Below are 26,980 nucleotides of genomic sequence, written 5' to 3' on the forward strand. Positions count from 1 at the left end.
TGAACTTTCAAAACCCAATCCAAACTGATCTATCCATAGTCTAAATGAAAAAAATTTCTATCTTTTATTTAATAAAAAAAAACAGTGAAATAATTATTCCTCTGTCCTCATTTACTAGATGAAACTTGTCCAAAATTTTAAACATGTCATCTTGAGTGACATATTAGTTTTTATAATTTTTATTCAATTGATTGGTTTTATTCAATTTTACAACTAATTACCTTTTTTTCATGTTTTACCCATTTAACTCATCTTGAGTCTTTCTTAGAAATTTTCAAAACTAAGAACATTGGCTACAAAGAGTTCCACACATCTATATCTATATATATATATATAATAGGTGAAGTAGAGAGAAACTCAAATTAGAATTCCAAATTAGAGTTCCAATTTTGCGCCATGTATCCTAAATCATTTATTTTTAAAGAGTTTTATTTCATAATTTGAGAATCAAATGTGGGACTATATCATAAATATTCATCCAAGTGAGTTATTAAGTAAAAAAACTAAGGAGTCTAGAATAAATGAATCGTTAAAAAAAAAAATTGCTTCACAATAATTTAAAAAAAAAAAGGACAATTTACATTTTATGCCTAATAATATCCTTACAAAGTTTTTTAAAGAATTAAAAAATATATAAAAATGACTATCAATATAATTTAAATTATATATATAGGAATTATATTATACATCTTATTGTATATCTTTAAATGTATTCAAGCATATGCATAGGGTTACAAGCTAGTACTTCTAAAAGTAACAACATTAATGTCTTCTTAAATTAAAATTTCATGGTTAGGCACATCAAAACACTTGATTTTATCTAAGTTTTAAAAACTGAAGACACATGGGTCAAGCATCATACTTAAAACATTAATCCTATATTCAGAGTGTACTTAAACTCTAATACCAATTGAGAAGTTCATTTTGACCATTTGGTTGATTTCTAGCAGAATTAATGAACGTTCTCAATTCACCAATTACGGAATAAAAATTAGAATAAATTAATTACCACAAATTAAAAATCACCATATGATCTCTCCCCCATGGAGTTCTCTCTCTTGTGAATACGAGTTTTCTTCCTCCCTTAACCTAGGTCTAGGGCATCTTTCTTTTTTTTTTTTTTTTTTCAGTGCTTAGTAGAGTGAGTGCTACTAGTCTAACATGGCTGATGAAGTTATAGATGGTTTGGAAAACATGAAGTTGACTACGAAAGAGGAGGAAGTGATTACCATCTCTGATGAAGGAAGAGTGGAAGCCATTGAGGATTGCACCCGAAGTTTGATGGGTAAGGTTTTGATGTGCAAATCTTTTAACAAGAGAGTAGCAAAGAATACTATGAGAAGGGCTTGGGGATTGGAAGACAGCCTATGCATGACTGAGGTAGGGCCGAATCTCTTTCAGTTCAAATTTACTCTTGAGTTTGATTTAAATAGACTTTTACAAGGAGGTCTGTGGTTCTTTGATAATCAATTATTGATGCTCAAGCGTCGGATGAAAGGCATGACAGTTGGGAATATTAGAATGGAGACGGCCACTCTCTGGATTCAGATTTGGGGGGCGCCGTTGGATATGTTTTCTTCACATATTGCTAAGGAAGTGGGGAGTAAACTTGGGGTTGTTAAGGAAGTAGGGCAAAGAAAAGGGCAGGATGAGTTAAATTACTTAATGAGGGTTCAAGTTGCTCTACCTATCTCAAAGCCCATTCGCAGGGGAAGTTTTATTGCGGGGTTTGATGGGGATAGACACTGGGTGACGTTTAAATACGAACAATTGCCATTGTTTTGTCATTATTGTGGAATGCTTGGACATGATGTCAAGAACTGTGCTGCACACTTTGCTGTGACTAAGAATGGAGGTAAGACAGATTACCAATATGGAGAATTCCTTAAAGAAATGGGGGGACGACCAAGAGTGGATCCGTATACAGAGAAACAAGAGGGGTTGGAAAACAGTTCAGAGGGTGGTGGCGGCAAGTCCGATGCTGGTTTTTGCGGGTCCGAGGATGGTCAATTTAGGTTTGAAGCTTGGCTGCATCAAAATAAGGCAGTGACGGTGGAGAGAAGGCAATGCAGAAACCCAAGTAACGATGAAGATGGAGAGTCCGAGTTTTCAGGAAACACACCACAATCTCAGGAACGTGATAGGAAGGATCTTGCCCATGCAGATTACGTGGTGAGGTGTACTGCTGACGTGTACAATTCAGTCTCTGATTTGAAGGAAATATCAGTACAGAAGGATAACGTGCTAACTAGTGGGCTGGATGGTAAGGCTAGTGTGAGCCAAGTGTTGGGCTTAAGTGTCTCTGGTGGAAGTAAAGAAGTAACTTCAGCTGGGCCGAATGCTACAAAGCCCAAGTCATCTTGGGCTAGATTCAATAGGATGGATTTTGGGCTAGAAGGATTACAAAAGGTACTGTTGCCGTCTATAGGTAAAAGGTACCTCCCATCAGATTTTGAAGACAACCAGAATAGTTAGGGAGAGGAGGGAAGAGTTAAGAAGGGGAAGCTTGAGAATGTGGAAGCTACTGATTTAAAGAGAGCGGTGGGGGTGGATGACCACCCTTGCTAAGAGTAATGAGGCTATTATGTTGGAACTGTTAAGGGCTTGGGAACCCTTGGACAGGTCGAAGCTTTCGCAAACTTGTGAGGGAACAAGCTCCCACTGTGTGTATTCTTATGGAAACACGATTGGACAAAGAAGGATTTGAAAATTTGTATGGAGATTTACAGTTTCAGAATACAATTATAGTTAAATAGCCAAATGCAGGGGGTGGTTTGGCTTTATTATGGAAGAATGATGCGGTGATGGACTTGATTAATTATTCACCTAATAATATTCTGATGAAGGTGACTGATGAGGATAGTTTTGTCTAGTTTTTTATCGGATTTTATGGTTGGCCTGAGGCTCAGCATAAGGAAAAGTCTTGGAAGTTGATAGAACACTTGAAAAGTTTTGTTAATGGGGCCTGGCTTTGTGCGGGAGATTTTAATGCAATTCTAAATAGTGCAAAGAAATTAAGTGTACGGCCACCTAATTTAGCAGAGATTGATGCTTTTAGAAGTGTGTTGGACTCTTGTAATTTTGAGTATTTGGGGTATAAAGGTTATACTTACACGTGGTCTAATAAGAGGCCTGGTGAGGCTAATACTAAATTGAAACTGGATCGGGCTGTGGCAACTATGGAGTGGCGGGCTAAATTTCAGATGTCTATAGTTTCTCATCTTCCACCCCATGCTTCGTATCACTTGCTAATTATGATGCATGTGAAGAGTGTTCAGAGGAATCAGCAAAAATTTAAAAAGGGGTTTAAATTTGAAGAAGCTTGGCTACTATGGGAGGATTGTGGTGCTGTGGTTAAAGATGCTTGGGATATGGTGGGAGGGGGGGAGTCGGGTTTGGCTTCAATCAATGAAAAGATCAAGTTCTATGGTGAGGAATTGCAAGCATCCTTCCAAATCAAAGCCGAATGAAGCAGCCATGAAAATCCTTCAAAACCGGCTTAAGGTGCTGAATAATGCTGATGTGGTGACTGAAGAATCCAAGGCTGAATATTTGAGTGTTAGTAAGCAGTTAGATGACTTGCTTTTAAAGTAGGAAATTTACTGGGCACAACGGTCTTGGATCCCGTGGCTTAAACATGGTGATAAGAACACTAAATATTTCACTCAAAAGCCTCCCAAAGAAGAAGGCGAAATTTTATCAAGGGTATTCAATGTGCACAAGGAAATTGGGTGGATGAGGTGGAAGATATAGCCAATGTGGCTACTGGTTATTTTGACAATTTATTTTGTGCAGGTACATGTGATTAGATGGAGGAATCTCTCAATGTAGTCCCAAGGAAGGTGACACCTGATATGCGGGATACCCTGTCATGTGAGTTTTGTGCTGAAGAAGTTAAAATAGCGTTGTTCCAAATGGGACCAACAAAGGCACCTGGACCTGATGGTATGAATGCTCTCTTTTACCAAAGATTTTGGCATGTTGTGGGTGATACTGTAGTTGATGCTATGTTGGATTTCCTGAATAATGGTCATATGTTGCTTGATATTAATCATACTTACATTGTGCTTATTCCTAAAGTGAAGAACCCAGAGAAAATGTCTGACTTTAGGCCTATAAGCCTATGTAATGTGATTTACAAAATAATCTCTACTCAGAGTGCTTTTGTTACCTAATATGTTACCAAATATGTACTCATAGGCCCATATGTTACCTAATATTATTTCTCCTACTCATAGTGCTTTTGTTCCAGGCCGTCTTATTATTGATAATGTGTTGCGAGCATATGAAACATTGCACACTATGCACTGTAGGAAGAAAGGGAAGAAAGGGTATATGGCTTTGAAACTTGATGTAAGTAAAGCATATGATAGGGTGGACTGGCCTTTCCTTCAAGGGGTTATGTAGTGGCTAGGTTTTCTTGAAAAGTGATGAGTTGTGTCACTATGACTTCATTCTCTATTCTTGTGAATGGGAGACTGTATGGTAATGTATTGCCTTCTAGGAGTATTCGTCTGGGTGATCCTCTTCCACCATACTTGTTTCTGTTATGCATAGAAGGGTTTAATTCTTCACTGGCTAGGGCGGAGATTGGAGGGAGTTTGTGAAAGTTCAAAAACGTGTAAAAACACCCTTGAACGTTTAGACCCCTAAAATACAAATTACTAATTCAGGCTTATAGACAAACAATGTACATGCGGAAAATGTAGATAAGCTAAAACAGAATTGATAACACAATCTAAACCAAATAAAATCACAACCACAGTAGAAATTAAATGGCAAAGATTAAGGGAAGAGAGATGCAAACACAAGGACAACACAACGATGTGTTATAGAAGAGGAAACCGAAGTCCTCGGCGTAAAACCTCTCCACCGCCCTCTAAGCGATCAATAATCCACTAAAGAATGTAGTTAGGATACATGGACAACAAAAGACCTTCCAAGCCTAATCTACCCAGTGTACCTAAGCCCTCCAAGCTCCTACTCCAACGAGGTTGCGCCGAACTTATTTCTTCTTTAGCTTACCGGATTCTGCTAAAGCCCATAGCATCAACCAATATGAAATTGGTCCCTCTTAACTACTTCCCAAAGCACCAAACAGCCTTCTCACAGATATGGGTATGGTGAGAAAAGGTTTTGGTAATGTACCTCTCAAGGATATAATAATGGAGAGGAAGAGAGTAGAGGAATTTGAAAAGTCTCTATATGAAGATTGTGGATGAGTTAATCTTGTTTTTCTCTAGGGTTTCTCTCTCAAAATTCTCTCTGGAAGCTCTCTACATTTTGTGAGTATAAGGGGTATTTATACTGAGGTAAGAAAGGAATGCAAAGAGTTAGATTTTCCCAAACAGGGCTAGCTGGCGGCTTGACCTCGCGATTTAACTAAGTCGGGAGCAAACAGAATGGCCAGACTGGACATTTTGTCCTGTAGTGCTACAGCTGGCATGACTATTCACCTTCTCAGTACGCTTTACTCGTGTGCATCATCTAGCGGCTTGCAAGCCGTGAGCCACTCGCGAGATCCAGCCTCGAGCCCCTGCTTTATTGCACATTCTTGAGCATTTCTTCACACTCTCTCACACACTACCCTTACATGAATCCCACCTAAATATAGGATTTCTAAGTGCTGAATTACAAGCAAATTGGCACGGAATAAAGCCAACACAATGGTTGATAAATTTCAACCTTACAATCTCCCCCTTTGGCTATTCCGTGACAAAACCCTAAAACAAACTCTAGACTTAACATGTGAGTTAGGAACAATTAAACAAAACTCACTCACACCTAACTCTAGAATCCGTGAAGCTCTTGAATCATAAGAACAAGTGTCTCCTGAAACACAATAACATAATATGATCATTGCATGCAGAAAAACTTGTAATGCATATGAGACAAGCACAATGCAATCAAGCAAAATGGAGTAAAGCAATAAACCACAGCTTGACCATACACGCAATCACTATAAAATAGTGACTACAATGCTCATTCGCACTTGGAATGAACATCCGGACATGCAAGATATTAGGCTTAAATGCAAAGAATCATTTGCATGTCTAATACTCAGCCAGTGCACAATACAAGAAGTATATGCATCTAGGGACAAGATCTTACTAGGGCACAAGAGTGATGTACTTAAAGCAGTGCATAACAAATCAATAAGTTCAAAAGCTACAAAGCAAAGGTACAAGAACATAAAGGCTGCCTAAGCATGGTACAAACCATAAAAGCCTACATATCAAATCCTAAAAGCTTACAAAAGCAACATGGGTACAGATTAAAGCATGCATAACAACTGAAATATATAACATCCTTGAGTTTAAATTAGCAAAATAACTAGAATATTTGGCAAAGTATGCATAACAACTGAAATATATGTGATGAGAGTGAATATGTTAGTTTTCTCCTCTTGAGGATACAACTCCCCCTTTCACTATGCACACTTCCCTTTGATATGTTCTCCCCCTTTTTGTCACGAATAGCTAAAGGCTATCCTTTAGCTTTTGCTGAATAGCATCTAGCTGATTCTCCACAATCGTGAGGCACAATTGAACTTGATTGTTGGTGGAGTAGATAAGTCTTTCAATCTTAGCCAGACGCATGTGAAGACTTTCACACAGGGGACCCAATCTATCATCTTGAGAATCAGATTGTATTGGCTATTTGCTAGATGGTTGTAACCTGGAGGTGACAGGTGAAGTAGTTGCAATATGCACAGGTGTATCTGATCCATGAGCAGATGGCGTAGCATAAGATATGTTTTCACTTTTTGGTGTTCTAGAGGAATGACTCTTGCTAGCTTGGAAAGTTATCATGGATATTGGTCGAAGGCGGGTCAGTAATTTTCCTTTGATGGGGGATTGATATCTTCGAGAAGTATGATCTTTATGATGAGACTACAAAACGGAATACATGCTCATGCTGCAGATCAAGCCTCTGTCTTCCCAATGATCTGAAAGATGTGGGCACATATATCAATCGGGACTCTTGTAATAAGATCACATAGGAATTGAGCTCTTCCAAGATTGATGAAAGCAGTGTTGGACAATGGGTAGAGGTTGGAGAACATGATCAGCTTCAGTGTGGTCAACTCAGGTGAAAACTTTGCAGTGTTTATAGATGAGCCTTTACCGGAGACTTTATGATCAGGTCCAAGAACTCGCAGAATGTCTTAAACCTTAGGAGTTCTATCATTATAAGGGGTGAGGTCAACATTCTCAAGTCTAGTGATGTCAAGGACCTTGGCAATGTAGTTTGGACTGATGGAGAACTCTTTTCCTCTTACCCAGCATTTCAACTCAACTCCAGTGTATCTGGCATTTGAGAAAAATTCCTTCACCAACTCATCCATCGGGTCTTCAAAATTCCCGAACAGATCAGCCCAATCTTTAGCTTCAAAGATCCTAGGGATAAAAGTTGTCCCCAAAGAGTCAAACTTTACCACTCGTTCCACTATAGGAGAAGCATCTTCAAAAATGCTTGAGTGAGTTTGTGAATCGAGAGGAGTTTTGAACCTCTCACTGTTTGAGTCTTTAGACAACTGAGATGAGAGACGAGTTCGTTTAGCAATAGGGGATGATGAAACATCAGTTACAATCTCTTTTCCTTTAGAAGATTGGCCAGGCATCTACAAAAGCACAGTCAAGATACACAACAAAGAGTTCGACAAGTAATCAGGTGAATCAAGCAACAAAACACTATAATCAACAACACCCTTTTAGCAAACCCAATAGAGTAAACCCATCCCAAAACACAACAACAATTCAGAAATCAAGAAAACACATGTTATAAACAGGAAATACTAGAAGATATAAAGAAAAACCCATACCTTTTCTTGAGAGATGAAGTTGAGATGGTGAAGAGCAATGGTGATTTTCTTGAGGTCAAGCTGCGAATATCTCTGTGTACCCCTCGCGACTAGACCTTCCACCCACGAACAAGTTGCCACTTTGAGCCGCGAAAAGCATAAAGACCCAAACTTTTTGTAAAATATTCTAAGTATTTTTCGCGACTGGGACATTTACTAGCCAGGGAGTCGCGAAAAATCTCTGTATGAGCTCGCGACTGGGGCATACGACTGGATCAACTTGCGACTGAGTCGCCAAAACAGGGCAGCATAGTTTTTGAAATTTTTGATATTTTTGATATTTTTGAAAGAACAAAATACTTTCCAAACACAACTGAAAGACTCAAAAATCTTTTTGTGTTTGATCAACAAAGATTGTGCATATGAAAACACATTTATCCAAGTACAATTACACAAATGAATATGGCATTAATTGATCATATGCTTGTGTGAAGTGTGTGAAAATCAAAAAATGAGGTAGTCCTTAGTCTAGTGTGAAGCTTCAATGATCAATTCAACCAAGGCATAGACAATAAGCACTAGATAATGTGACCCATCTCAATTATAGAAATATGCATATATGACCTCCCACAAAACTTGATAGCATAAAAATGAAGCTTTTCATTTGGCTCCATATACATTATATCATTAGATCTTTTTGAATCAATACATCTCATTGTGAGATTGATGCTAGAAATTTTGATATTTCAATTTGTAAGGTAGCCTTTGGCTTTTTGGGCATCACACACTTTATAAAGGCCGCTTTTCCTTTTTCCTAGTCAAATACTAGTATGTGCGACAGGTTTTTGCAGCTCAATATCTCTTTTCATTGGGAGATTTACATTTGGTGAGCCCTTTTAAGCAAAAACAATAAATAAAAGAGTGGGAAGATATATAGGCACAAGTCTATGCATGTCTCAAGATCCACAAAACCATTCACTAATCATTTATAACAAGGTTGAAGATCTATTTATAACAGTCACATAGATGTCAAGATTTAACCCACAATGATATGAGTGCATAGGGAACAAGCCATGTTCATAGATGCACAAGGCCATAAGTACAAAGGTACAAGGCAAAACATGTTTTGAGACAATACTCAAACAAAGACAATCAAAATTTTAGGATTTTCTACTTTTTATGTGTTTTTGGATTTTTTGACACAAAAAAATGAAAAGATTGATCAAGAAAATAATGTAAAAACATTTAAGGCGAAAACAAACAAACCACCAACAAGCATACAATCAAACATATTCACACGACATAGGAAGAATTAATGCATGAACATGTTGTAATGCTTATGCATGAGTACCCTTTTTCACCCACACGTCACGTGCGTTTGGGGTGATATCCCTATAGGATTGGGTACGAGAGTTAGGACTTTCAAACCTTATTGTGAAGCTTTCCAAGCAGTTGGTGAATGCGCCAATCATCTTCATCACATCTATCATTCTGGGATCACCATTTCTGCTTCTTGATGTTTCAACAGTCCAAATTCTCTTGTCATTTCTTGGTCCTCTGGACCTTTGTTCACTAGCATTCTGCAATGCTCTCAGCTTATGACAATTTGGTTGGGTGTGCCCTTGAAGTCTGCAGTGATGACATACATGATTCGTTCTAGGACCTCTTTGCGATCGTGGAAGAGATTTTGCTCTGACTTCAGACCTGACCACATATTGATTACGGGACTTGTTTAACACCCGTTGGTCAGCCACCTTCTTCTTCTTCTTCTCAATCTCTGCCTTCTCCATAATATGAGCAGCTACAGCCGATTCTTTGGCCTTTACAAACTTCACTTCTTTGGAGGTATTCACAGTGGAGCTACTTTCTCCGGTGTATCCTAATCCAGTTTTGTCAGAAAAAGTCTTTTGAGAGGAAAGGACATCATCGAGCTTCTTTTTTGATACGTGCTCTATTTTGGCATTTGCTTGAACCACCTCAAGCTCAAGGAATCTCACTTTGGTGTAAACTTCGGTTAGTTCGCCATTTAGCGTCTCAATCTCACACTTGGCCTCCTTGTATCTCACTAGGAGACTACAATAGTCCTCCTTTGCTCTCTTCATCTTCTTTACAGCCACCTTGGCCACCCTTGCATACTCTCCTGACTTCTCAAGAAGTGAATTGTAGTTCTCTCGAAGACCAACTGTATCTTCATCTTCTTCAGCATCTGAATCTTCTATGATACCCATGGATTCCTCATCACTATGCTCCCCAAGCTCTTGCACAAGCAAATTCAAGTCCTCCGAAGACTTAGCATGAGCAATAGTCATGAACGCTGAGAAATTCTCTTCTTCATCACAGCTATCCTTCGAATCAGAGGTGGAAGAATCTAAGTCACTGAGAGTGGTGGCATAAGCCTTCCCTTTCGATCTCAAATAATTAAGACATTCCTTTTTGAAATGGCCATGCCCATTACATTCAAAACAAGTAACTCATTGAGTAGATTGGGACTCCTTCCCGTCTCTCTTCTTAAAGTCCTTTTTCTCCTTTCCAAAACTTGTGAATTTCCCTTTGTCACCAAACTTCCCACTGTTCTTGAACTTCAGGAATTTTTGAAAATTCTTTGCAAGGTAAGCTACATTCTTTTCAACTACATTCTCATCCGATGAGTCGTGTGCTTCTACCCTTTCATTTATCATCTTAAGAGCAAGTGATTTGCTCTTTCATCGATTTGGCAATGACAACTCATATGTTTGGAGAGAGCCAATCAACTCTTGAACTTTGATTTAATCAAGATCCTTGCTCTCCTCAATTGTAGTCACCTTTGCTCGGAAACTCTCTGGCAGTGAACGAAGAATTTTTCGTACAACTTTCGAGTCCTCCATTTTCTCTCCCAATTTAAACTTGCCGATGACCACTTCATTCATCTTACTATAAAAAGAGTCAAAGGACTCATCCTCACTCATTTTCAGCTCCTCAAATCGAGTGGTCAGCATCTGTAACTTGGTGTCCTTAACTTTCTTTGTTTCCTCGTACCAATATCTGCCATGCCTCCTTGGCAATGGTTATGTGAGATATCTTGTGGAACTCATCTGGAGATACACCACAAAAAATAGCATTAAGTGCTTTGATGTTAGCATTAGACGCTGCGAAGGCTGCCTTATCCCATGTGGATTTAGCTACCTTCGGTCTAGTCCATCCGACATCAACAGAATCCTAAACAGATTCATCTATAGAACATAAAAATGCTCTCATTCGCACCTTCCAAAAGGCATTATTCCTACCATTAAAATATGGTGGAGCATTCAAAGATTGAGACCGGTCCATCTCAATATGGGGTCAAGGATCGCACTAAGGTGTTTAAACCACAACGAGTGCACCTGCTCTGATACCAAATGAAAGTTCAAAAACATGTAAAAGCACCCTTGAACGTTTAGACCCCCAAAATACAAATTACCAATTCAAGCTTATAGACAAACAATGTACGTGCGGAAAATGTAGATAAGCTAAAACAGAATTGATAACACAATCTAAACCAAATAAAATTACATTCACAGCAGAAATTAAATGGTAAAGATTAAGGGAAAAGAGATCCAAACACAAGGACAACACAGCGATGTGTTATTGAAGAGGAAACCGAAGTCCTCGGCGTAAAACCTCTCCGCCGCCCTCCAAGCGGTCAATAATCCACTAAAGAATGTAGTTAGGATACATGGACAACAGAAGACCCTCCAAGCCTAATCCACCCAGTGTACCTAAGCCCTTAAAGCTCCTACTCCAACGAGGTTGTGTCGAACCTATTTCTTCTTTAGCTTACCGGATTCCGCTAAAGCCCATAGCATCAACCAATATGAAATTGGTCCCTTCTTAACTGCTTCCCAAAGCACCAAATAGCCTTCTCACAAATATGGGTATGGTGAGAAAAGGTTTTGGTAATGTACCTCTCAAGGATATAACAATGGAGAGGAAGAGAGTAGAGGAATTTAAAGAGTCTCTATATGAAGATTGTGGATGAGTCAATCTTGTTTTTCTCTAGGGTTTCTCTCTCAAAATTCTCTCTAGAAGCTCTCTACATTTCGTGGGTATAAAAGGTATTTATACTGAGGTAAGAAAGGAATGCGAAGAGTCAGATTTTCCCAAATAGGGCTAGCTGGCGGCTTGACCTCGTGACTTAACTGAGCTGCGAGTTCAAGTCGCGAGCAAACAGAATGGCCAGACTGGACATTTTGTCCTGTAGTGCTACAGCTGGCATGACTATTCACCTTCTCAACATGCTTTACTCGTGTGCATCATCTAGTGGCTTGCAAGTCGCGAGCCACTCGCAAGATCCAGCTGCGAGTCCCTGATTTGCTGCACATTCTTGAGCATTTCTTCACACTCTCTCACACAATACCCTTACATGAATCCCACCTAAATACAGGGTTTCTAAGTGCTAACTTACAAGCAAATTGGCATAGAATAAAGCCAACACAATGGTTGATAAATTTCAACCTTACACTTTGAATGGGGTGTCTATTTGTAGAAATGCACCAAAGGTTACTAATCTTCTCTTTGCAAATGATTCATTGATTTTTAGCAGGGCTTCACCAGCTGAAATTCATACTATTGTAGAGATTCTTCAAGTTTATGCTAAAGCTTCTGGGCAGTGCATAAATTTGGAAAAGTATTCAATGTATTTTAGTAATAACACCATTGACCGCCAGAAATAGGAGGCTTTGGGGATTCTTGGAGTGAAGGAAGTGTCTCGGTTTGAATCATATTTGGGTTTGCCTACTTTAATTGGAAGGGCAAAATACCATACTTTTTCTTTCATTAAAGATAGGGTGTGGAAAAAATTACAAGGGTGGAAGGGGATGATGCTTTTTAAAGCTGGGAAAGAAGTTCATATCAAGGCAGTTGCTCAGTCTATACTGACGTATACAATGAGTGTTTTTTGAAATTATGTGATGAGTTGGGTGCTTTATGTGCTAGATTTTGGTGGGGACAAGTTGGGAATGAAAGGAAAATTCATTGGAAAAGTTGGGATAAACTGACTTTGTCGAAGAAGGATGGTGGAATGGGATTTCGGGACCTTAGATTGTTTAATTTAGCCATGTTCGCCAAGCAAGGGTGGAGCTGTTAAAGGACACAAATTCTCTTCTCTATCAGTGCTTTAAAGCAAGGTATTTCCCTAGAACTTCAATTCTTGAGGCCATAGAGTCACCTAATTGTTCATTTGTGTGGAGGAGTTTAGCGGCGGCCCTACCTATTTTAAGAACTGGACGTTGGCGTGTGGGTGATGGATCCTCTATTAATGTTTATCGAGATAGGTGGATTCCAAATTACCCCACAAATAAGGCTCTCTTTTCGGTAAGGGATGATGAAGAGGAAGTATGGGTGTCAAGCTTGATTAACCAAGACCTCCATGTGTGGCAAAGGGATTTAATTATGGCTAACTTCAATAGGGAAGAGGGGGAAGCTATATGTGATATTCCTCTAAGTCAGAGGCAAGTACTTGATTCAGTTTATTGGAAGCATAGTAAGGATGGCAACTTCACAGTAAAGTTAGCTTACAAGGTTGCCAAGTCTCTCTTAAAGGAAGATTGGGCGAAACCATCATCAGGAGGTAGGGTTAGTAGGGTGTGGGCTAATATATGGAAGTTACGGATCCCTAACAAGATGAAGGTGTTTGGGTGGAGAGTGTGTCATGATATTCTCCCAACCAGAAGAAACCTAAAGAAGAAATGGGTCTTGTCGGAAGAGTTGTGTCCATTCTGCTCTAGATTTCAAGAATCAACCATTCATGTTTTATGGGAATGTATAGCTGCTCAAGATATTTGGCATGGTAGTACTAGGGCCTTGCAGAAGTGTGGGATGGCGCAAACTCATTTTGTAGCTTTGTTGGAGTACTTGATGGATCAGATGGAAAAAACAGAGGTAGAGCTAATGTTGGTGCAGGCATGGTTGATTTGGAATCAAGGGAACAGAGTGCATGGTGGCAAATTCCTAGAATCGAATTGGTTGAATAAGCACGATGCTGAATTGCTTGAGGAATTCCAGCAGTCACAGGAGAGTTTACAAGTTGATGGTGTGCACGGTGTGACTCGCCAGGTGCTGCAAAATGCTGGAACCAGTTGGCAACCGCCACCTTAGGCCATGTATAAGCTGAATTATGACGCGACAGTGTTCGCGGATAACACTAGTTCTGGGTTTGGTGCTGTGATTAGAAACTCATGGGGAGAAGTTATGGCAGCAATGACAGCCAAGGGTCTGGCAGTCCAATGCAGTGAGGAGGCAGAATTGCTTGCTTGTCGTAAGGCGATGGAGTCTGCAACAGACACTAGTTTCACGGCTCTGATAGTGGAAGGAGATAGTGTCAATGCTACGAGGAGTATTGCTTCAACCAAGGACAACCAGTCAACACTTGGGCATATTGTTGGTGACATTCGGCATCTGATGGGAGAATTGGAGTGGATTTCTGTGAGTTGCACTAAGAGAAATGGAAATAAGGTGGCACATGTGCTTGCTAGATATGCCCAACATGTTAATTCTGATTTATTTTGGATGGAAGAGGTTCCATCAATTGCATATGATTCTGTAAACTTTGATGCTTCTTTGATTTAAATGAAAGTTTATTCTAGTTTCAAAAAAAAAAAAAATCACCATATGTAAAGCAATAATATTAAAGTACACAAGCGTATGGTAACGAAATGAAAATATCATTACAATAAACCAAAGGAAAATCACAATGAGACATGTCAGGTTTTTTTTTGGATGAACACTGAGACATGTTAGGTTAAAGATTGATTTAGTTAATTAATTCAATTACCCAAGTTGATTAATTATTGGGAAAACACAAATAAATCACCAATCTAAACTAGAGTATAACAAAAATTAAATTGAAACAGTGATTTGTTGACTAATGTAAAAAACCTTTGAAGGCAAAAATCTGAACAGGTAAATTTCAGATTACTACTCCCAAAGAATAACAAGTCTTACCACACAATAGTTATTCGTGATACGATATCGTAACAGAGTAAAATTTCACAAGCGAATGCTATTGAATCGTCGGAAACGTTGCTACACATCATTCAGGACATTTGGTAGTTAAGACAAAAGAGCCACGAACTTTCAATTAAATTAGTAAGAGATCCTCAATATCGTGGCTGGCCCATTGCCTTTTTTATGGATGATGGATCATTAAAAATGAAGGATGATATTTGAGTAAGACTTCGAAGGATAAACAGAGTGTAGTGTGTGGATTTCATGACATGTAGATGACAACCAAGGATGGACTTAGGATTTCAAGTTAGAGGCAGTTGGAATATAAGAAAAAAAAAAACTATAAATACGCATCCATATAGTATTAACAAATTATATATACTTAAAATTAGTGTTTTTTTAATACATTAAGATGCAATCATTTACCAACAAAGAAAAAAAAATAATATATAAATTTTTTTTTTAATACTACGATGGTTAGGATTAAAAAAAAAAAAAATTAGAGTATTCACAGTAGTGGTCGTGATGTCCTCCATAATCTGGTCGTGAAGGTTTCAAAGAACAATGATTCCATTGAAGGGAAAGATGGCCAACTGTGAGATAGGCGAAGAGTTTCACCGTTCTAGGTTTTTGGAGAACCATAGACACGTGAAAAATAAACCCATTAAAATAATATAAAATAATATAAAAAATTCATTAAAATAATAAAGAAAGGGAAAGAATTTGAGTTTTTTAATTAAAAGATGAGAGATAATCTTAATAAAATATTGTATATTATTTTTAACAACTTGCTATAATTAATTTATATTTATACCAGTTTACTGTAGTTGTAAAAAATTTAGATTTAGCTTCTCCAATAACATTTGTTTTTTAGTTCTTTAGTGGTAAAATAGTTTTTTTTTTTTTTTTTTTTGGTGCTAAAATGTAATCACCATTGAAAATGTTTTTATTGTATTTTGTTAAGTTTTTATGTTGGATAATTGTTAGTTGAGCTAGGCTAGCTACGCTGACTATGGAGGAAGGGAGCTAGTTTTAGAAAAGGAACAACTACAAAAATGAAATATATAATAAATAAAAATAAAATAAAAATTGGGCCAGGGGGCCCGGGCCCTTGGACTTCACCTGGGTCCATCGCTGATGACAACATTAGTAAGAAGGCCAAAATGGCCCAATACCACAATTTTCAGAAATTTTTAGCAAAAAAACACTGTTTTGGAACTAAATAGGAAAATACCACTTTTATGGTACTCGAGTTTGGCAAACTCGAGTACTATTTGGAACTCGAGTTTAAGACACTCGTGTTCTTAGAAGTTTTGCCACCGTGACACTGCTGAGATGGAAATTTGGCGAATAAAAAAATAATGTGGTACTCGAGCTTGGTATACTCGAGTACTATGCAACACAATACTCGAGTATAACATGCTCAAGTACCTTTTATAAATAAAAAGTCAATTATTTTATTTCTACAGTACTCGAGCTCACCAAGCTCGAGTACCTTGTAACTTTTTTTTTTTTTTTTTGGGATTATCGACAAATAAACATAAACATAAAATGTTGTTTATTTTATTTCTATAGTTTTCGAGCTCACCAAGCTCGAGTACCTTGTAACTTTATTTTATTTTGTTTTGGGATTATCGACAAATAAACATAAACATAAAATGCTGTTTATTTTATTTCTATAGTACTCCAGCTCACTAAGCTCGAGTACCTTGTAACTTTTTTTTTTTTTGGGATTATCGACAAATAAACATAAACATAAAAATAAGTAGTTTTTTTATGTATTTATTTATTTAAATAGAAGCATTGTAAAATATAGAGATTTTAATTTCAAAATATGAATTTAATTTCTACATTAAGTAAAACTGTTCACTGTTTTCTCATAAAAATTGTTGAACAGAAAATAATTTTATGCAGAATGCTAGAAATAGTTTATGCAGAAAATAGTTTGCTAAAAATTAGTTCCGAAATTGTGGTAAAAATTAGTTCCGAAAATAGTTTGCTAAAAATTAGTTCCGAAATAGTTTCTTTTTGCTAAAAATTTCTGAAAATTGTGGTATTGGGCCATTTTGGCCTTAGTAAGAAAATTACTCTTTTTTGGTTTTATCGGCTTGAAACACAGCTCAATAGCCAAAGAAAGTTCTAGTTTTTATCGGCTTGAAACTGCTCAACAACTAGACTTTTACTTCATTCGTTGAGCAATATAAATTTATATTCCAAACACACAAAAAGTGGTAAATATTGTACTCATTTGCTAAAAATTGTAAATATTTACTGCTTTTTGTAAATGTGTTCAATATTTAGTTATTTACCATTTTTTATATGTTTATAATGTAAGCTTACATTGCAACTATAATAGAAACATAGAATTTTTCTTTTATTTATCTTGTATATTTGTAAGCGAATAAAAGAGATGAAAGGCTTAAATTTATAAGTATCTACTTCAAAAAAGTACTCCAACCTCTAAGGATTAAAGGGCCATTTGGTAACGTTATTTTAGTAACGTTATTTGTATTTTTTTGAAATACATATAGATAAAAAAATATATGAAAATGAGTGTAATGTTGTTTAAAAACTGAAAACATATTATTAAAATACTATAGCAAACGGGGCCTAAATTATTATAGCAAACTTGTAACAATGTATACTTGCTCACGTTTTCTTATATTCGGACTGTCGAATTTCACTTTTCATATTTTTTCCCATCCATTCATTCATATTTTAACTGAAATGGCAAGTAAAATTGTAAAAGCGCTATCTTTTTTTGGGTTTCCTTACCGATTTCTTTTCCGAATTGGGTGGATTCTTCAATATTCAGAATTGTTAGGCCAAGACACGTTTCTTCAAAGATTCAAGCAATCTTAACTCCATTGGTCCCACCAATTTCAAATCAAAGCGTGCGAGGTGCGACAGAGTACACAAAACAATACTTGTCACGCTAGTAGTGATACATGTTGCGAGGATGTTCTTACACGCTTGAAATGCCATTACACGTGAGGATATTTTCCTGTCTTTTTTTTGGTAAACTGGAAATTCATTAAGCAAAACTAAACAGAACTTACAGCAGCAACGTTGCGATTAAACAAAGTATCTGCTGCATCAGCATCTAAAAAGGGAGACACCTCCAAGGGAGGGTCAAGAAAGACAACAAAATCTTGCGGCAAATGCGCTCCCAGCCTTGCTAAAGCATCTGCACACCTATTTGACTCTCTGTAACAGTGCTGGACCAAAACCATAGGGATCTCTTTTAAACCTTTCTTGCAATCCTCAACTAAATTATCATTGCTATTCCTGGACCAATCCTCCTTCTTTAACATGTCAACAACCAGTTTGGCATCGAGTTCAAACACAACTGTTTGGAACTTTAAGGCTATACACAGCCGGATACCATCTCACAAGGCCCAAAGCCCTGCTGCTACACTCGTAGTTACGCCAATAGCCCTGGCATAACCTTTAATCCACTTACTTGTGGCATCTCTAATTAGACCACCAGCCCCCGCAAGGCCCGGATTACCAAGGGAGGACCCATCAGAGTTCACCTTATACCAATTGAGAGGGGGTTTGGTCCACTTCACAAGGATATTTTCCTGTCAAAAGGTAGGCCATTGCATTATATGATACGTCACGCCCCAAACCTCAAAAGCTCCCAGCATGAGAAAACTACAACCCGAAAAGTATTTGTAATTTTTTTTTGACAATTCAATCTAAAGAAATCCCATTAATATCATAAATTTTTTTGGTTAACAGAGAAAAATTCAACTTATCCTCCTAATATGATACCTTTAATTTGTGATTGCAGGAACCTCATGGACAGAGACTAAGACGTACAAGTGCTTCACATTTACCGTGAAGCAAATGAATGTGTAGATGCTTTGGCAAAGCAGGGAGCACACGAGCAACACATTTTTGCTGTTTATAGTTCATGTCCTAGTTTTGTATCTGTATGTTATGTGAGGGACTTGGCAGGCGTCGGGACACCTAGACTTTGTGCCTGACGGCTAAATGTTGTTGATGTATAAACTGTCATCTTATAAATAAAACCCCCGTTTCCATCAAAAAAGAAAAAAAGAAAAATGAGGAAATAGTCTTGCTAGCTTTCATCCCACTGGCATCTTCCAAAACATCAATTTTATCAACGTTTACATAGGGGGACATGAGAAGAACTCACCAAGCAGAATCAGGAGATGAGACAAAGGCTTCAGCAAGAAGAGGGTCGATCCAAAGCTGTCCACGAGGATGAGGGAGAAAGCCACGGGAGAAGCGATCGACGAAGGACCATTACTCCAGATGAACAACATTCTGATCTTCTCCAAGAAATGAGGAAGGAGATGAACGAGTTGAGAAATGCCATTAAGGAGAAGATGGATCGGAGCCTAGATAGAATGGTCAGGGCAACGGATTCTCCTTTTACCATGGAAGTCTTGGAACGACCAGTGCTAGCAAAGTTTCGGTTGCCTCAACTTGAGCCTTTTGATGGACTTAAGGATCCCCAAGATCACCTTAATACCTTCAAGACGACACTGGGCCTTCAACAGCCCCCTGATGAAATAATGTGTCGTTCCTTCCCTACTACGCTGAAGGGAGCTGGAAGAGAGTGGTTCATGAGACTGCCCACTTCATCCATTGACAACTTCGAACAGTTTAGTAGCGCCTTTCTGCGCCATTTTGTCGGAGGGCAATGTCTTAAGAGACCACCGGATCACCTACTCACTATTAAGCAAGGGGAGAGGGAGACCTTGCAGTTATACGTGAAACGCTTCACTCGAGAGACCCTAGAAGTGGACGACGCAGACGACAAGGTACAGCTGACGACATTTAAAGCAGGGCTTAGGTCCGGAGAATTCGTCGTCTCACTGGCAAAGAATCCGCCTCAGATGATGGCAGAGATGCTCTTGAAGGCCCAAAGGTACATGAATGCCGAGGACGCACTGGCGGCCATAGTGGACGAGGAAAGGCCGAGAAAGGAGGGAAGGAAGGAAGACGACCGTAGGGGGCAAAAGAGGGAGTGCCCAGGCCGTTGAGGAAGTGACGTAGATAAACGAAAGGACGAAAACGCTCCACGAACGGTAAAATTCACCCCACTAATTATGCTTATTGACAAAATTTTGACACAGATTCATGATCAACATTACCTTCAGTGGCCGAGACCTTTACATTCATCCTCTAACTTGCGTGACAAGAACAAATACTGCCGATTCCATAAGGATCATGGCCATTACATGGAGGATTGCCCAGACTTGAAAGGACAGATAGAGGAGTTGATACAGAAAGGAAAACTGCAGAAGTATGTGAAGAAGGGAGAGTCTAGCAGGTTCAGAGACGACAACAAAAGCCACCGCGAATCCTCGTCCAAGAGTGAGATCCGTCCATCCCAACCACCACAGGATGTGATCGGGGAGATAAGTACGATCGAAGGAGGGCCATTCACAGGGGGATCATACAAGTCCCTCAAGAAAACATGCCAGAGACAAGTAAATAGCGTCCATATGGAACCCCCATTCAAGCAGAGACGGACAAACCAGGACATGTTTTTCAACGAAGAGGATGCTCGGGGAGTAAGGCAGCCACATAATGATCCCCTGGTTATAACGCTCACAATCGAAGGGTTCAACACCAAGAGGATCCTTGTAGACAATGGCAACTCCACAGACATCATGTACTTACCGGCCTTCCAACAATTGAAACTAGATCCTAGGAGATTGCGCCCGTTTGACTCCCCCCTCGTCAGCTTCAGCGGGGACAGGGTATACCCCAAGGGCATAGTAATGCTAAAAGTCACAATAGGGACCAACCTGAAGCAGCTGACCCATCAGTTGGACTTCTTGGTGGTAGATTGCCCCTCCTCATATAATGTAATCATTGGGAGACCCACGCTTAACAGGTGGAAGGCGGCTACATCCACCTACTGCCTAAAGCTGAAATTCCCAACCGAGGACGGTGTCGGCGAGGTGAAAGGGGATCAGGTCTTGGCCAGGGAATGCTACCAGGCAGTACTGGCTGCGAAGGAAAACCACACATGGACAATTGAGGAGGAAAAAGAAGACAAAGTAGAAGCTTTGGAAGCAGTGGAACTCGTCGAGGGAGAGACTGCCAAGATGACGAGGATAGGAACAACCTTTAGTCTCGAGATGAGGACGAAACTCATTCAATTCCTCAAGGAAAACCTGGATGTCTTTGCATGGAGTCATGAGGATATGGCCGGCATATCACGCTAGGTCATCCAGCACGAGCTGAATGTGGATCCTGGGAGAAAGCCCATCCAACAAAGACGACGAGTCTTTGCCCCCGAACGAAGCCAAGCGATCACCGACGAAGTTAATAAGTTGTTGCAGGCAGGCTTCATTCGGGAGGTTTATTATCCTGAGTGGCTGGCCAACGTTATACTGGTGAAAAAAGTGAATGGGAAATGGAGAATGTATGTGGATTTCACGGACCTAAACAAGGCTTGCCCAAAGGACAGTTTCCCTCTGCCTCGGATAGACCAGCTGGTAGATTCTACGGTCGGGTATAAGCTACTGACGTTCATGGACGCTTTTTCAGGATACAACTAGATAAAGATGGCTGAGGAAGATCAAGAAAAAACCGCTTTCATCACGAGCCAAGGGCTCTACTGCTATAGGGTGATGCCTTTTGGACTGAAGAATGCAAGGGCAACATACCAAAGATTAGTAAACAAGATGTTCAGCAAGCAAATTGACAGAAACATGGAGGTGTATGTAGACGATATGCTTGTCAAGAGCAAAAATGAATTGACGCACTTGGACGATTTGGATGAGACGTTTGACATCCTTAGAAAATATCAGATGAAGCTAAATCCTAGTAAGTGTGTTTTCGGGGTAGCCTCAGGAAAATTCATGGGATTCATGGTGTCCCAGAGAGGGATAGAAGCAAATCCGGAGAAGGTGCAAGCAATACTAAACATGACGTCACCAAAGACCGTCAAAGAAGTCCAAAAGCTCACAGGAAGGACTTCTGCACTCAATAGGTTCATCTCTAAAGCAACGAACAAATGCCTACCTTTCTTCAAGACATTGAAGCAAGCTTTCGCCTGGACTGACGAATGCGAAGCAGCGTTTCAAGAGCTCAAATGTTACCTGAGCAATCGGCCCCTCCTGAGTCCTTCGAAAAAAGGACAAAACCTTTATCTATTCCTGGCGGCATCAGCCACGGCCGTCAGCGTAGCCCTAATTTGAGAGGAGGATAAGAAGCAACTTCCAGTTTACTACATCAGTCAAGCCCTCCAGGGAGCAGAAGCCAAGTATCCCAGGATTAAGAAGATTGCATTCGCTTTAAAAGTGGCTTCACGGAAGCTGCGACCATACTTCGAAGCACATCCCATCCTGGTAATGACGGACCAACCGATCAGGAAATCCATGAACAAACCTGAGGCAGCAGGGAGAATGGTCTAGTGGGCAATCAAACTCAGCCAGTTCGACATCGAGTACCATCCCAAAACAGCCATCAAGGCGCAAGCTTTAGCAAATTTCATTGTCGAGTTCACCCTCCCAAAAGATAACGACCGCGGTGATGAGGCAGAACAATGGACAATCCAGACTAATGGCTCATCAGCCCAAAAGAGGGGGGAGTAGGGGTCATAATCACCCCCGGCAGAGAAAAGCTCAGGTATGGAGTTCAACTTAAATTTCCAGCCATCAATAACGAAGCGGAGTACAAAGGAATATTGACGGGGCTGAGACTTAGGAAGGCACTCGGAGTAAAAAATCTGCTCATTCAGAGTGACTCGAAGTTAGTAATAGGACAGATCAAAGAGGAGTATGAAGCAAAGGAGGAAAGAGTGCAGAAATACCTCAAGATGGCGAAACATCTAGCCCGGGAGTTTGACAAATTGGAGTTCGTACAGATCCCAAGAGGCCAGAATATGGAAGCAGACGAGATCGCGAAAATGTCCTCCTTAGAGAAAGAACCAACGAGCACGGAGCTAAGCATGGAGATGCAAAAACACCCCAGCATCGAAGAAATCTCGATGTTCGCAATCTAGGGCATAAACAGCTGGATGACACAGATCGTGTCCTTCCTCCAAGACGGACACCTCCCACGGGATGCCAAGGAGGCTAAGAAGATCAAGCAGAGAGTGACCAGGTTCATGATCCTAAATGACCACCTATACAAAAGGGGCCATTCCCTACCTTACTTGAAGTGTGTCGATAAAAATGAAGCCAGATACATCCTAGAGGAAATCCACGAAGGTATTTGTGGAGATCACACTGGCCCTAGGTCCCTGGTAAGCAAAGTCATTCGAACAGGTTATTTCTGGCCAACTGTACAAGCTGACGCGGTAGAACTCGTCAAGAATTGTGACAAGTGTCAAAGATTCGGGAATGTCCAATGACTTCCAGCAGAGAAATTGACAACAATATCATCCCTGTGGCCATTCGCATAGTGGGGAATCGACATCATCAGACCATTACCCCCAAGTAAAGGTCAGGTAAGATTCCTACTTGTTGAGATTGATTACTTTACAAAATGGGTTGAAGCAGAAGCGATGGCAACCATCACCGAGGCACGAATCCGAAGCCTCGTGTGGAAAAATATAATCTGCAGGTTCGGGATCCCACGGACGATCATATCAGATTATGGGTGGCAGTTTGACAGCCAAGGCTTCAGGGACTTCTGCTCCGGCCTCGGCATCAGGAACCAGTTTTCATCCCTAGGGCATCCACAAGCGAACTGACAGACGGAAGTGACGAATCGAACATTGCTCCAGATAATTAAAGCCAAACTGGACGACGCGAAGGGTGCCTGGCCAGAAGAATTGCCCAATGTCTTATGGGCCTACAGAACCACGGCGAGAACCCCGACGGGCGAAACCCCATTCAGGCTTACATACGGTACTGAAGCAGTAATCCCGGTCGAAGTAGGAGTAGCCAGCATCAGACGAGAAGCATTCCACGAAGGAAATAATAACAACCAATTGTGAGTCAACCTGGACTGCCTAGACAAAGTAAGAGACAAAGCTTCTAACAGGATGACGAAATACCAGCAGAAAATGACCGAATACTATAACAGGAGGGTGAGACTCAGGCGACTCGACATAGGTGACCTCGTCCTGCGCAAGGTCACTACAATGACTAGAGACTCTTCCCAAGGAAAACTCGACCTTACATGGGAAGGACTGTACCGAGTTATCCATTATTCCAGGCAAGGCAGCTATCACCTGGAGACCTTGGACGGGCAAAGGCTCCTTTGACCATGGAACATTGAGCACTTGAAGAAGTACCACCAAAGGATGTAACAAATTAATGTATCCGCTCTTGAAATTAATAAAAGCATTGTTCATCTAATATATTCATGCTAACAGGCCAGGTCGCAAGTACAAGTTACAAGAATAAAAAATGGTTAAGTAATAAGATTTTGCCTAGACGGATGTACATTACTGACGAATCCAAAGTGATAAGATTCCGCCTAGACGGATGTACATTACTGACGAGATCGAGAGATTATCTAAAAAAAAGCTTAAGTAATAAGATTCTGCCTAGACGGATGTACATTACTGACGAGACCAAGAGATTATCTCAAAAAAAGCCTAAGTAATAAGATTCCACCTAGACGGATGTACATTACTGACGAGGCAAAATCCCAAAAGCCTAAGTAATAAGATTCCGCCTAGACGGATGTACATTACTGGCGAGGCAAAATCCCAAAAATCTAAGTAATAAAACTCCGCCTAGGCGGATGTACATTACTGACGAATCTAGGAGATTAACAAGATCATTGAAAGGGGGAAAACCCCTAGAAAAGCGCGAACAAGTGCAACATATCACATACAACCACATGACGGCAAGAAAGTATGCAAATATAAAAACCAAAATAGTAAGTAATTACTTTTTCATCCAAAAGTCCTGAAACATCGGACCCAAAACTAGTGTTCTCAAGATAAAGATAAAATTGTTCTGAAATTTAAGCCCAAAATACAAAGGCACCCAAAAAAAAAAAAAAAAAAAAAAAAAAAAAAAAAAAAGAGAAAGAAGGAATTATCATAAGTTTCAAGTGTCAGAAGCAACGTCGTCAGTAAAAGCGTCATCCGCAGGAACACCAGTCTCAGGGGCCAACTATTGGCAGTCTCATCAGCAGCCATCTCCTTGTCTACCTCCTCCATATCCAGCGTCTCCAGATTTACTCCAGAGGGGTGCTTAATCAAGTATCTCCTCAACAGCTCGAATCCCTTGAAGTACCAACTGAAGAGCACGGAGTTGTACTCTTTAGTTTGCTGGAAGCCTTCTATGGCCCTAGCAGCGACACCTTTCACCCTCTCCCTGGCAGCAGCAAGTTGCTCGTCCTTCTCTAAAACCAATTGCCGTTCAGTTCTGAGGTCGTCATTAAGCTTCTTGGCCTCTTCCTTGGCAAGGTTGGCCTCACCCATAGAAGTTATCAGCTCTTTCTTCAGCTTTGAGTTGTCCACCTCTAAGGCCGTTATTCGTGATAGCGCGGACTCGACCTTGGCCTCCTGAGCAAGATACTCGGAGGAAAGATGAATGCCCTCCCCCAACACCTGAAGAACACGCAAGGAGATAGAACCTCAGAATAATAAAAAAAGAAAAAGAAAAAGAAAAAAAGAAACAGACATAAAAAAAAAAAAATAAAAAAAAAATTGGCACAAGAACGTTACCTGGACGAGCTTGTGGAGATGATGACCCACCAGCTCCTTTGTGGACGAGCCTGAAAAGGTCCTCAAGTCTTCCGTAGTCACAACCTCATGAGCCCTGTCCATTGCCAATTTCTCGTCGTCCCAGATCGTGGACGAGCGAGAATCAACTTTCTCCTTCCCCTTATCAGAGGTGCGCTGCCTTTTTGAGGCAGAGGTAGGGATCTCTTCAATGGAGGCGGCAGGGGAGGCGGACCTCGTTGTATCTGTCCCAGAGACAAGGTGAGTAACTGAAGCGGCTGAAGTTATAGGAGGGCCCTTCCTAGTGACACGCACCACCTTCTTCCTGAGATGGGACAATGGTTCGTCCTTCTTGGCCCTCATCTTATCATACATACCTTTGTTGAACTTAGTCGTCATTTCTGCAAGAGGGAAACACTTGTAAAAAAAAAATATATATATATATATATATATGTATATGAAAGAAAACTCGATGCAGATGAAACATCCACTTACTCTTTTTTCCCTTGATCCGGAGATTACGCAAGACAAAAGCAGAAGGCTCTGGGCCAAGGCAATAGAATGCAAGAGTCCTCGAGTCCACCAGATCGTCCCAATCCTCGATTGTCTTCGCGTATTCGATCACCTTTTCCACTCGCTCCTTATACCTGCTCTTGAGCTTAGGGCGCTTCTTGACAGCACAAAACAATGGACGGAGGAGTTAAAGACCAAAAAAGCAAACACCACAAAACTCAAATGATGAGAAGAAGTAATGACGCACCTAAGGTCTGGGTCCCCCACTGACAAGATAACCTCGGGAGTTCACCCCAAACCCTTCCGGAGGAAGTTTCAAAATCGTCCCCCGACACAAAGAAAAATTGGGACTTCCAATACTTGAAAGGCGAAGGTAAATTCCGGACGATCCTGGTCCTCCTTTCCCAAGGAACTAGCTCATAATACCCATATTCCTTGAACTCCTTCAAACGATATAAATAGGTGAGCTCGTCCACTTTAAGCTCTCTACTGTCCGTAGCGGCTAGCCATATCTCCATACAGCTGACCACTATCCTCTAGGAGTTGGGCATGAGCTGCCCTGGAGCAATACCGTAGCAGTCTAAAAGCTCCATAAAAAAGGGGTGGACTGGGAACCTCAGCCCACAGACGAAGGAAGATTCATAGAAACAAACCTCTCCAGGAAAGGAATGACATGCCTGATCTTCCTCATTGGGCAAAGGGACCCTAACCCGCTCCAGGAATTGAAACCTATCCCTAAATTTGCCTAACGTCTCAGAATCCAGCCCACATACCTCTCTGAGGGCGTGGAAAGCCCTAACCTCTCGAAAGGTAGAAACGGCTGTATCTCCCTCCACCGGGTTGTCGCTAGACGACAACCCAGTCTCGAGCTCACTAGTCCTCACCTCGGACATCCTTACCCCCTCCCTCACCAAATTCTCGAACTAGTCGATGGACTGACGAAGCAAGGGCAACAAATCGGCCACAACAACACCCAAACCGTTACCCTCAAAAATAAAATCCTCAAGATTTGGAAAAACACCTAGAAACCCTCCTAAACGTGCAAAAAGGAAAGAAATTGAGGGGAAAATAGTCCAAACCTC

The 26,980-nt window shown here is 40.4% G+C and overlaps 3 protein-coding genes across 3 annotated transcripts; all 3 read left to right on the forward strand.

The window, feature by feature from the left end:
* The first annotated feature begins 1,161 nt into the window (after window positions 1-1,161).
* On the forward strand, window positions 1,162-3,470 carry LOC142634590 (uncharacterized). Its single transcript, XM_075808889.1, has 2 exons — window positions 1,162-2,409; window positions 2,874-3,470. Exons 1-2 carry the CDS (start codon window positions 1,162-1,164, stop codon window positions 3,468-3,470), a joined length of 1,845 nt encoding a protein of 614 aa, XP_075665004.1.
* Window positions 3,471-13,918: 10,448 nt separating this feature from the next.
* LOC142634591 (uncharacterized) lies at window positions 13,919-14,386 on the forward strand. The gene has a single exon (XM_075808890.1). The coding sequence runs from the start codon at window positions 13,919-13,921 to the stop codon at window positions 14,384-14,386; it is 468 nt and encodes a 155-aa protein (XP_075665005.1).
* A 5,462-nt stretch (window positions 14,387-19,848) lies between these two features.
* On the forward strand, window positions 19,849-20,976 carry LOC142634592 (uncharacterized). Its single transcript, XM_075808891.1, has one exon. It carries the CDS (start codon window positions 19,849-19,851, stop codon window positions 20,974-20,976), a length of 1,128 nt encoding a protein of 375 aa, XP_075665006.1.
* The last annotated feature ends 6,004 nt before the right edge of the window (window positions 20,977-26,980 follow it).

The sequence above is a fragment of the Castanea sativa genome, chromosome 5, assembly GCF_040712315.1.
Source record: "Castanea sativa cultivar Marrone di Chiusa Pesio chromosome 5, ASM4071231v1".
NCBI classification, from domain to species: domain Eukaryota; kingdom Viridiplantae; phylum Streptophyta; class Magnoliopsida; order Fagales; family Fagaceae; genus Castanea; species Castanea sativa.

Coding starts and splice junctions, on each gene's coding strand:
- LOC142634591 (XM_075808890.1), top strand. CDS start 13,919: ATGTATAAGCTGAATTATGACGCGACAGTGTTCGCGGATAACACTAGT.
- LOC142634592 (XM_075808891.1), top strand. CDS start 19,849: ATGCTTATTGACAAAATTTTGACACAGATTCATGATCAACATTACCTT.
- LOC142634590 (XM_075808889.1), top strand. CDS start 1,162: ATGGCTGATGAAGTTATAGATGGTTTGGAAAACATGAAGTTGACTACG. Junction 2,410..2,873: donor GGCTAGAAGGATTACAAAAG/GTACTGTTGCCG, acceptor AGTTTTGTCTAG/TTTTTTATCGGATTTTATGG.